Source organism: Rhinoderma darwinii, chromosome 7 (assembly GCF_050947455.1).
Source record: "Rhinoderma darwinii isolate aRhiDar2 chromosome 7, aRhiDar2.hap1, whole genome shotgun sequence".
NCBI lineage: Eukaryota > Metazoa > Chordata > Amphibia > Anura > Rhinodermatidae > Rhinoderma > Rhinoderma darwinii.
This window is the reverse complement of record NC_134693.1, coordinates 107,979,504-107,991,940: the sequence shown is the minus strand read 5'-3', so window position 1 is coordinate 107,991,940 and position 12,437 is coordinate 107,979,504. Positions and strand designations below refer to the sequence as shown.

General features: G+C 42.3%; 1 protein-coding gene across 2 annotated transcripts in view; it reads right to left on the bottom strand.

The window, feature by feature from the left end:
• Positions 1 to 12,437, bottom strand: part of STAB1 (stabilin 1) — a 165,987-nt gene that overhangs the window by 35,352 nt on the left and 118,198 nt on the right. For both annotated transcript variants that reach the window (XM_075833779.1, XM_075833778.1), the window contains exons 52-56: positions 10,158 to 10,244; positions 7,779 to 7,925; positions 6,987 to 7,052; positions 4,119 to 4,305; positions 312 to 461 (exon numbers count right to left, since the gene is read on the bottom strand). In XM_075833779.1, the coding sequence (XP_075689894.1) occupies positions 312 to 461; positions 4,119 to 4,305; positions 6,987 to 7,052; positions 7,779 to 7,925; positions 10,158 to 10,244 (637 nt within the window). The remainder of the gene's footprint in view (positions 1 to 311; positions 462 to 4,118; positions 4,306 to 6,986; positions 7,053 to 7,778; positions 7,926 to 10,157; positions 10,245 to 12,437) is intronic.

Sequence of the window (12,437 nt, the reverse complement as noted above, 5' to 3'; positions counted from 1 at the left end):
CGGATTTTATTTGTGGAATTACCTGCGTTTATCTGCGGTCTTCATGCAGATTTTATGGAAATTGTGCAACATGTGCATGTAGCCTTATAGAGAGAAAATGTGCATTCACAGAAATTAAAGACTCAGAATAGCAGATTTTACACAACATCCCGGGCTGCAGTACTACACACATCCACATTTTATTTTATTTTTTTGTAATGACAGGTACTCTTTAAACTTTCAAGCACTAAGCTCAATTTCTAACCATACAGGAATACTTTTGCTATGCTGAAGAGTAAAGAAAAAACACAATGCCCATGATATTAGCGTACCTTTACAATCTGAGCCATATCTGTTCAGGGCACAGATTTCACAAGCGGTCCCATTGAATCCTGATGAACAATTGCACTTTCCACTTTTTGCCATTCCATCACTACACGTTCCATGATTACTGCATGGAGCCTCCAGCCCACCAGGACATACTAAAACAAAAAGTTACACGTCACTTTCTAGCATATAAAAGAAAGAATCCCAGTGTTACAGGAATCTACATCTTGGTTCGTTCGTAAAGACAAGTAGTGAATTACCAATTAAAACCGTCATGTAGGTTCTGTTCACACCACGTTTTTGGCCTATCTTAAATTCTTACAATTAAAAAAACCAAAACAGGCACATTTAAAGAATCTCCCAAAAAGTATACTGCTGGTATACAGTTGAATCCGTTAAATTGGAATAAGATTAAAAAATAAATAAAGATCTTATACCTGTGACATAGTCCTATAAATTGTGGATAAGTTGTAAGCACTAATATTTTAGGTGTTTAACTAATAATAAATAGCGATATGTAAGGCCAAGTTTACAATGAGTATTTTGATGCGGAAAACGTCCGAATCAGCGGCAAAAAAAGTCCGTAACTGCCCCCTATTGGTTTCGATGGTAGGTGGGGGAGTTTTTTTTCCGTGGCGGTTTTTGTCCACTCGCGGTAAAAAAAAGCAGCATGCTCTTTCTCCTACGGTTCCGCCTATGACCTACCATTAAAATCAATAGGAGGCAGAGTAAGCATTTTTTGCCCCCGATGCACAATGGCCGCAGGCAAAAAAATGTGAAAATCGCGGCAAGAATTTGCAGGCAGGTCAAAATCTGCCTCTCAAAACTCCTAAAGGAAATTTTTTCCTGCCTGCAAAAAAACCTCTGTGTGAACAGGGCCTAAGACTGTCTTATTTTATGGGTCTCATTTATTAAAACAGGAGGATTTGTCTATTAGGGTATGTGCACACACACTAATTACGTCCGTAATTGACGGATGTATTTCGGCCGCAAGTACCAGACCGAACACAGTGCAAGGAGCCGGGCTCCTAGCATCATACCCTGCACTGTGTTCGGTCCGGTACTTGCGGCCGAAATACGTCCGTCAATTACGGACGTAATTAGTGTGTGTGCACATACCCTAACAATCAGATTCTAGTTGTGTCATTTTTGTAGTTCAGGCTGCTAAACGTGATAATATCACACAACATCTCATGATTGTTTTTTATTAGCATGGCTGTGTATAAGGCCTCATGCACAGGACAGTTTCCTAGCAACATATCTGCAATATGCGGACAGCACACGCATGGCTTCAGTGTGCTGGCCGTTATTTTTCCAGACCCACAGACTTGAATGGTGGCACGGTTCCGCAAAACCGGACAGGGACAGAACGTTCTGTCATTTGCGTAATGGAACAACGGATTCCCAAAAAACACTGATGTGTGTATGACCCTACAGAAATGAATGGGTCAGTGTGCTACCCACAAAAAAATGCAAATAGCACACTGAAAAAAAACGCGGTCGTGTTCATGAGTCCTAAATGGTATTTAAACTTTATGCAACTATTCATGGAGTTTTCCGTTTGTGGAAAGTAATATTCATTTGTTATTGACTCTATATATCTGTCTCAGTCCAGCACTTTAATTCACTGACCGCAAGCAGAGATCTTGAAAACAGTGACAAATTGGAAGACAAAGTATTTAATAAAGTTTTACAACGATTAAGCTTTATTTGCAGAAAACCTATGTTCATACGGGGTATTTTGCCGAGTTTTTTGACGCGGAAACCGCGTTGCAAAACTCGGCAAAAACGGCCCGAAAATGCCTCCCATTGATTTCAATGGGAGGCGTCGGCGTCTTTTTCCCGCGAGCAGTAAAACTGCCTCGCGGGAAAAAGAAGCGACATGCCCTATCTTCGGGCGCTTCCGCCTCTGACCTCCCATTGACTTCAATGGGAGGCAGAGAAAGCGTATTTTGCGCTGTTTTATGCCCGCGGCGCTCAATGGCCGCGGGCGAAAAATGGCGCGCAAATCGCCGCGAACATCGGCGTGCAGGGAGAGGAATATCTGCCTCAAGTTTCCAAACGGAATTTTGAGGCAGATATTCCTCCTGCAAAATACCCCGTGTGAACATAAGGCTATGTTCACACGGAGTATTTTGCAGGAGGAATATCTGCCTCAAAATTCTGTTTGGAAGTTTGAGGCAGATTTTCCTCTCCCTGCACGCCGATTTTCACAGAGTTTTTCGCGGCGCTTTTCGAGCATAAAACACAGCGAAATACGCTTTCTCTGCCTCCCATTGAAGTCAATGGCAGGTCAGAGGCGGTAGCGCCCAAAGATAGGGCATGTCGCTTCTTTTTCCCGCGAGGCAGTTTTACTGCTCGCGGGAAAAAGAAGCCAACGCCTCCCATTGAAATCAATGGGAGGCATTTTCGGGCCGTCTCTGCCGAGTTTTGCGACGCGGTCTCCGCGTCAAAAAACTCGGCAAAATACTCAGTGTAAACATAGCCTAAGGAATCCTGCTACGGAGGAGTGAGGAAGGAGGAGAAAGATTATACTTGCTGCAGTTGTATCAGTGTCCATGGCTCTTGATAGTAATTAATGTTAGGAACTCCAGTCTGAGAGCTGCACACGTGTCATGGCTGCAGTTTAGAAATGTAACATAATGAGTCAGGTCTCATGCAAACGACCGTAGTTTTGCGGCCGCATACTATATGCAATTGCGGATAGTATACAACACATTCTATCCTGGCTTCCACAGTCCGTGTATTGTCTGGGAGCCCGGACTGCAAAAAAATAGGACAAGTAATTTTACTCCTTAAAGTCAACGCACATCTTGAGGGTGCACGGTCCATGATTGCGGATTACACTCCTCGGGCCACCCATGCCGTAATCACAGACCATGCACATGGCTATGGTTGTGTGCATGAGGCCTCAGATTAATAAAGATAGCATGAGGCCGAATTCAGACTAACATAGCTGTTAAAACAACAGTTGCCGCATGGACGCATGTATTTCAGTGGGGCCGTTCACATGGCCGTTGTTTCAATGGACCGTGTGAAGAGTCCGTTGAAAAATAGAACATGTCCTATTTTGTTCTGTTTTCACTGATCCCTCGATAGACTCAAATCTATGGGGATCCGTGAAAACGGAACCCGCATGGGGGCACCTCGGACGTGTAAAACGTTACGTTTTTCACGTCGGAGTTTTCCCACATTCGTGTGAATCTAACCTAAAGCAAAAGGTGGTAATCTGAACATGCGCCAAATTTTTCAATGGCGCGCACGCGGTTTGATAGATTTGGCGCATGTTAGACTCCTTTTCCTTATTTACACCACCGATTGGGTGGTATACTTAAGACCAGTATTTTGCGCCACTATACTGGCCTACACACATGAACAATCTGGCGCATTTCATGACTTGACAAATCCATAAGTATGCGACCCGACGTAGTGAGCACGTCGCAAATCAAGGTTATTTTTTGGCACACGCATTAACAATACCAAAACATGCGCATGAAATGCCAGAACCGAGACGCAAAGGGTTCTCTTACATGGGCCGTGTAAGCGAGACCTGATCAACAACACACCTCGTTGATCGGCACTCGTTTGCTCCTTTCTCAATGTGCTATGTATGGGGACGAGCGATCGTTACTACACAGGGCAATGATCGGGAACGAGCGTTCACACGATTATTGGCCCTTGTTTAAGGCAGTAATACATGTGCCCCAATGTATATTCCAGTGTGAACACTTTTTGTGCTCTCTCTGTTTAGAACGATTTATCATCAGTGCACAACTTTTTTAAACCATAGAATAGTACAAGAAAATTCTTACCATGGCAATCTCCTCCATAATGATTTTTACAGCAACTGGGCACCCATGTAACGCGGTAACACTTTCTAGCGCACCTAAATCTTCTTTGTCTATATAATAGTCGTGAATAATATGGTGATAATTCTCCTATTTGCAGATCACGCCCAAAGGTGCGGCTATTCATTGAAAAACAATTTTCTGTCTCTCCCTGCAGGAAAAAAAAAGAAAAAGTAACATGATCCTATACTTGAGACTGATCCTTTTATACCTCGGTGTAAGGGCCCATTGCATAGATGGTGAAAGGAAACTTCAGTACAACAATAAAGGACCTTGTATATGGTACCGCGCAAGGCGTTATAAAGTTAGAAACAGGTTAGGGTTCATTCAAATCTGCGTTGGGACTCCATTCATGGGTTCCGTCGGAGCGTTCCGTCAGGGGAACCCATGAACGGAATCCAAACTGAAACAAACGGAAACCATAGGTTGGTAATGGATGCAGTGCAAATGGTTTCCGTTTGTTACCGTTGTGTAAGAGTTCAGTTGTTTTGACGGAATAAACAGTGCAGTCGACTACGGTATTGATTCTGTCAAAACAACGGAACCCTTACACAACAGTGACAAACGGAAACCATTTGCATCGGATCCGTCACCATTGAAACAATGGTTGTGCAAACGGAAACCTATGGTTTCCGTTTGGATTCCGTTCATGAGTTCCCATGACAGAAAGGTCCAACGGAACCCACGAACTGAGTCCCGGCGCAGATGTGAACGGAGCCTAACATGTGTAGTTCTATTGCGCTTTCCTTGACTTTTGAGGGATTTGCTCTTCAAGGAAGAAATAGTGAGGCTACATGCACACGTTGCAGAATTTGGTGCAGAAAATCTGCATGTAAACTCAAGTAATTCCACAGGTAAAATCCATTTCTTGATGCGTTTATAGGTGCGTTTTTTACATTTTGATCCGGAAATAGGTGCGGTTTTATGCTGCGGGTTTTGGTGTATTTTTTTAAATAAACGTCAGATACAATTCACAGGTGGAAACGTAAGATAATCTGACATGCTGAGGGTTTCAAAATACGCACCACAGGTCAACTTACGTGCAGACAAATTCAGCATCGTGTAGATGAGATTACTTGAAATCTCATTTATTTTGCTGGTACTGTATTACGCTGCAGTTTTGCCGCAGGAAAATACGCACTGCAAATACGCATCATGTGCATTTGGCCCAAGAGTGGTATTTTTTCAATGATGGGATAACTGGAACATCATGAAACAAGAGTTGATATACATGGGGCAATGATTGGTGTCGGCAAGTTTAGATTCTCAGTGGTGTTGCTATGAGGACTGGTGAAGGATCTGGACATGGACCAAATGAAAATGTAGCATGAGTGTTGGGAAGTGAATTGGAATATATAGCGGATAGAGACTGGTGTCAGTTTTTATCTAATGGCATAAACTTATTGGTTTTCATCTTGGCGCCCCTCAGAGCATGGTCACTATCAGGGTAGTTCAGGGGCACAGCTAAATTAGGAGCTTGTATGCCAACCACCCACTGCCAACCATCTTTGAGTCTGTATTTGAAAGTTAAAAAGCATGTGCAGTCATGTTATTTGCACCAAGTTAATCCCATCTCTATAACTAATAATCCCATTGATAATGTGAAACTGCATATGCCTTTAATGTACAGGGTGGGCCATTTATATGGATACACCTAAATAAAATGTGAATGGTTGGTGATATTAACTTCCTGTTTGTGGCACATTAGTATATGGGAGGGGGGAAACTTTTCAAGCTGGGTGTTGACCATGGCGGCCATTTTCAAGTCGGCCATTTTGTATCCAACTTTAGTTTTTTCAATGGGAAGAGGGTCATGTGACACATCAAACTTATCGAGAATTTCACAAGAAAAACAATGGTGTGCTTGATTTTAACGTTACTTTATTCTTTCATGAGTTATTTACAAGTTTCTGACCACTTATAAAATGTGTTCAAAGTGCTGCCCATTGTGTTGGATTGTCAATGCAACCCTCTTCTCCCACTCTTCACACACTGATAGCAACACTGCAGAAGAAATGCCTCCCGATCTGACCCCCTTAGACTTTTATCTTTGGGGTCATCTGAAGGCAATTGTCTATGCTGTGAAGATACGAGATGTGCAGCAACTGAAACTACGGATACTGGAAGCCTGTGCTAGCATTTCTTCTGCGGTGTTGCTATCAGTGTGTGAAGAGTGGGAGAAGAGGGTTGCATTGACAATCCAACACAATGGGCAGCACTTTGAACACATTTTATAAGTGGTCAAAAATTTGTAAATAACTCATGAAAGAATAAAGTAACGTTAAAACCAAGCACACCATTGTTTTTCTTGTGAAATTCTCGATAAGTTTGATGTGTCACATGACCCTCTTCCCATTGAAAAAACTAAAGTTGGATACAAAATGGCTGACTTCAAAATGGCCGCCATGGTCAACACCCAGCTTGAAAAGTTTCCCCCCTCCCATATACTAATGTGCCACAAACAGGAAGTTAATATCACCAACCATTCCCGTTTTATTTAGGTGTGTCCATATAAATGGCCCACCCTTTACAATGTTCACTGGGAGCACTTGTTAACGGTCAGGTCAGTGTCCACACCACCCCCGATACTTGAGATGGGCCGAAAAAGATGTAAAAACATATCACTGCCTGTCCTACATTTATAGCAGTCATCCGCAAGATCTATTGAATCAAACCCGACATGTGGTGGTTTAGTATTTACAAGACAGAATATACAGTATAATAAGACTGAGCTGCAATACTTGATACAGCCCATGGACAGGAGTGGCGCTGTTTAGTATTTTTTTACTTCTTCATTTCTTTAGCCACAATACTGTGTAATATAATACTCACCTTATCGATTGTGCCGTATGGACAAGGCCTCTCAAAGCCACACAAGGAGCAGGAAAAATCCATTGTCTAGAGTAAATAAAGAAAATCTCACACATCTTTCAATAAGAGGCAGTCGTCATCTACCATCTTTACATATCAAGAAATTTACTAAAGTGTCTATATATTCTGGCAGGGCAAAAAGGGCAAAATGTAAAGTATCACTAGTCAAACATCATATCATTTTGCAATAGCCCTTACAATCAAACATTTGACATTTTGACTAGCCGGTGGGCTATATCTTCTTTGTGATCATAGCATCACGTAACATCAATAATACTGCGATCGGTTACTGCTTTGTCCTAATAGACACATAGTTATGTGTAGTTCAGTGTGTCCATTTACAAGACTAGCGACCGGTTTTGAGAATCACGACCAGAGACACAGAATAATCTACAGATCATATAATGGAGGGTGAATGGACATTTATTCTTCTGTAAAACAACGACCACTATTTTAAACTGCACTTTTCCCCTTAACCCCTATCTTAACAAATACCCCCCCCCCCAAAAAAAATGGAAGTTGAGCGAGTCGTCAGCATGTTAAACAGGATAAAGGTATAAAGTACAAACTAAGCATTTGCATTATAAATATATAGCTATTTACTGAATGACCTATTTTACGAGAGAAGTTCATGCAATAGGGGCGAGCAGTCGCAGTGAAATAAAATTCTCCACAGACGAACGTTCTCCCCAAATCTCTGTATGTGGAAGAGAATTTGATTTCCAAAATCAATGACTCCGTTTTATAACTTACTCGGATCTGAAATGTAGTAAATTCATCACAGCGGGCTCCAAGGTTGGGAGGCTCCAGCAATTGATCTATTCCATGGGCAATTCCACTAATAAACTCCATGTCTCTTTGGATGATTTTAGCATTATTATCATTCACAAGAATATCCCCCTGCAATACAAAAAAGTAATGCTCACCATGTGTACAAAATATATATATTATTTTTTCTTTAACAACCGCTAAATATATATAACTAATATTGTTTCCTGTGCGCTGGATCATATTGGGGCAAATGTATCAAAACTGGTACACAAAAAGAGCACAGAGCAACCAATTAGATTTTAGTTCTCATTATTCAGAGACTCTTTTAAAATGAAGGCTGCAACCTGATTATTTATTTTATTTCTGTTACTTATATAGCGGCAACACATTCCGCAGCGCTGTACAGAGGTTGTTTTTACTCACTGTCCCCATTGGGGCTCACAATCTAAATACCCTTTCTATATGTTTTTTGGGGCGTGGAAGGAAACCTGAATACCCGGAGGAAACCCATGGAAACACGGGGAGAACATACCTGATTGTTGTGGGCAACCACCCCACTTTTCCTTGGCACACATTTTAGCTAAGGCCTCATGCACACTACCATAAGGGCAAAGCTCCACATGGCGGAATTGCTCTGGAATTCCGCTGCGGACACTCCGCAGCGTTAATCCGCAGCGGACCCGTTTTTCCATTGCCTTCCACTGCTTTTTAGTAGGGTTAGTTTAGACGATGCGGAAAATTCCGCTGCGGAGCATAGGCTGCGATGCGGAATTTGGTGTCCGCAGCATACAATGGATGTTGCGGACGTGTGGCGGACTGGTTGCGGACTCATTGCGGAAGTTCTCCATTGACTTCAATGGAGATTCTAAATTCCGCAATGAAGTCCGCAGATGTCATGTACATGTTATGTGTGCTGCGGAGCGTATTGGTTTTTTAACATGACATTTCTTCATTTTGGCTAGACCTATGTATTTCTAGGTCTACAGCCAGACTGAGGAAGTCAATGGGGCTCCCGTAATTACAGGTGACTACGTGTGTGCACCCATAATTACGGGTGACTACGTGTGTGCACCCATAATTACGGGTGACTACGTGTGTGCACCCATAATTACGGGTGACTACGTGTGTGCACCCGTAATGACGGGAGCGTTGCTAGGCGACGTCAGTAAATAGTCACTGTCCAGGGTGCTGAAAGAGTTAAGCGATCGGCAGTAACTGTTTCAGCACCCTGGACAGTGACTTCCGATCACAATATACATCAACCTGTAAAAAAAATAGAAGTTCATACTTACCGAGAACTCCCTGCTTCTTTCTCCAGTCCGGCTTCCCAGGATGACGTTTCAGTCTAAGTGACGGCTGCAGCCAATCACAGGCTGCAGCGGTCACATGAACTGCCGCGTCATCCAGGGAAGTCGGGCTGGATGCCGAAAGAGGGACGCGTCACCAAGACAACGGCCGGTAAGTATGAAATTCTTTTACTTTCACTAGGGAAAGTGCTGTCCCTTCTCTATCCTGCACTGATAGAGAGAAGGGAAGTACTTTCACCTCAATACGCAACGGCCAGTCTGCATCAATTTACTGCACATTTTGGGCAGATCCGCAACAGAATCTGCAACGCAGATTCTGTGCGGCATTGATGCGGACAGTTGCGGAAGAAATACGCCACGTGGGGCTATGCCCTAAGGGTTTTTACTCTCCGCAAATACGGATCCGACGGCTACGGATAGAAATCCGTAGCCCTCCGCAATTGCAGAAGCGCCTATAGAATTCTATAGGGGAGTCCGTGACGCTACGGACAGGAATAGGACATGTTCTATATTTTGTGGATCATTGCTACCGGTACGGCACACATCCGTGAATATGCAAATGAATGGGTCCGCAATTTCATCCGTAATTACGTATGAAAACTACGGTTGTGTGCATGGGGCCTTAATCTCTCCCATTATGTATTTGTGGAAAATACAATTTCTGTTTTCTATCAATACAATAATATAATATATGTAATATGTACGGGACATTTATGTGATACGAATATGACTAGGTGTCATGATTTTTGCAGTGACTACAGTGAAATAGCCGGGTGTAGGGGGAAAAAAGTCTGATAAGCGGAGTAGGGGTCATTTTTCTTTAAAAAGATATATTACAAAGTTTATTATCTTTACATACACTATTAAGTTATGAAAAATTGTATGGGATCTGTACGCTTTTAGAAATCTTCAGGTAGTGAATAATGCATTATGATCTCTGAGAAATGGCGATTTGCCTACGAAGAGGAGGCCATGCCCAGTATCCCCATACAGGCAGATATGTACTATTTTCTCATCTTCATTCTGTTGATATACTCTTTGAGTGGATACTCACAATGTTGCTTAAGCTGCATTGAAAGGAAACGGTTGAACCATGAAGTGTCCTCGGTGATTTGGATTCAGGTAGGTTTGATGCAGAAATCTACGACAAAATTACATAATATGGAGAAAGAAAAATAAGCTTCTTTGGATTTTGGCAATTGATGATTATACAACTTTAAGGGCAAATTCAGGTAGCATAAATACTGCAGATTTTCTGCAACGGATTTAGTTGCGGAAAATCCGCAGCATAATACAGTAGCAGCAGTGTGGATTAGATTTGAGCAAATCCCATCCATACGCTTAGTAAATGATAAGCGGAAAAACCTCTCAGAAATCGACCTGTAGTGCGTTTTTTTAATCCGCAGCATGTCAACTGTATTTGCGTAATCGCTGCTTTTATGTTGCAGGTTTTCCCCATTGAATTCAATGGGGAGATAAAAAATGTTGAGTTTTTCACAGCAGAAAAGCTGCGATTCTGCTGCAAAAATCGCAACTCAGGAAAAACCAAAATCTTATACTTACCCAGAATTCGGTACTTCTTCGTCCAGGCCAGACTCCTGGGAATACATTTCATCCCATGTGTCCACCGCAGCCAATCACAGTCTGCAGCGGTCACATAGGATGAAACGTCATTCCAGGGCTGCAGAACATCAGGACATCGGAGGGATGCGTCGCCTTGGTAAGTATATCCATTTCTTTTTTTCATTACAGGATTTCCACAGCGGACATTCTGGCCGAAAAACTGCACCACAATTTGGTGCGGTTTTTCATCCGGAATTCCCTGTGGCTGCAATGGCGGATACGCTGTGTACTTCTACGCAGTGTATCCACCCTGTGTGAACGTAGCCTAATAGCGAACACACCTTTTATCATTTAGCAAAGTCGTTTTCTTTTTTTATGCCATAAAGCTACATTGCCAGAACAGAAACAGTGACATTTTAAAGGTCATATTCGGTATAGGGAAATGACTACTAATCGCTAATGGGGTCAATCTAACATCTCTATAGCAGTGGTACATAACCTCATAAAGAGCTTCAGTTATGGGCGGATATTAGTTCAATAAATGGGAAAAAAAGTCTCTGCAATACTGAAAAGCTTCACTCGGGCTGGGAATTTCTATGCAATCTGTAGGATCACCATGGGAAAGGATCGCAGAAGAGTGGGACAGACCCTTGTGTATAAAGCATAAAGAAGTGGCAGACACGCTGATTCCACGTGCTGTCATATTAGTAAATGTTAAGTAGTTTAGGAGTATTTAGAATGTATAATTGCGGCTCGCGGCCAGCACCACAAGTATGAGTCCAAGTATATTCATATATTTATCCTTCCACTGCCCTCCAGCTGCTGATTGACACTTTTCTCCCTATTACTATGAATAGGGAGAAAAGTGTCAATCAATGAGCGTGTACATACTTGGCCGCGCACCTTAAGTGCAGGTTCTAAATACTCCTAAACAACTTAACATTAACTAATAAGTGACAGGGCGGCATAAATATCTGACAGATCTGCTTTAAAACATCTTGTATGCCTAAAGAAGTTATTTAAAGAGGCTCTGTCACCAGATTATAAGTGCCCTATCTCCTACATAATGTGATCGGTGCTGTAATGTAGATAACAACAGTGTTTTTTATTTAGAAAAACAATATTTTTTGACTGAGTTATGACCTATTTTAGCTTTATGCTAATGAGTTTCTTAATGGTCAACTGGGCGTGTTTTACTTTTTTGCAAGTGGGCGTTGTGGAGAGAAGTGTATGACGCTGACCAATCAGTGACCAATTAGCGTCATACACTTCTCCCCATTCATTTACACAGCACATAGTGATATTGCTAGTGTGCAGTCACATACACACACACTAAAGTTACTGAAGTGTCTTGAGAGTTAATAGACATCACGTCCAACCAGGACGGGATGTCTATTCATCAATGCCGACACTTCGCTAACGTTTGTGTGGAATTTACAGCACAGCAAGCCTAATCTGGCGAGATCACGCTGTAAATCACTCTTGCTGTCATTAACTCCCACACTAACGTTGGCGAAGTGTCGGCATTGATGAATAGACATCCAGTCCTGGTTGGACGCGATGTCTATTAACTCTCAAGACACTTCAGTAAGTTTAGTGTGTGAGTATGTGACTGGACACTAGCAAGATCACTATGTGCTGTGTATATGAATGGAGAGAAGTGTATGACGCTGATTGGTCAGTGATTGGTCAGCGTCATACACTCATCTCCACAACGCCCACTTGGTCAAAAAGTAAAACATGCCCAGTTGTCTATTAAGAAACTCATTTG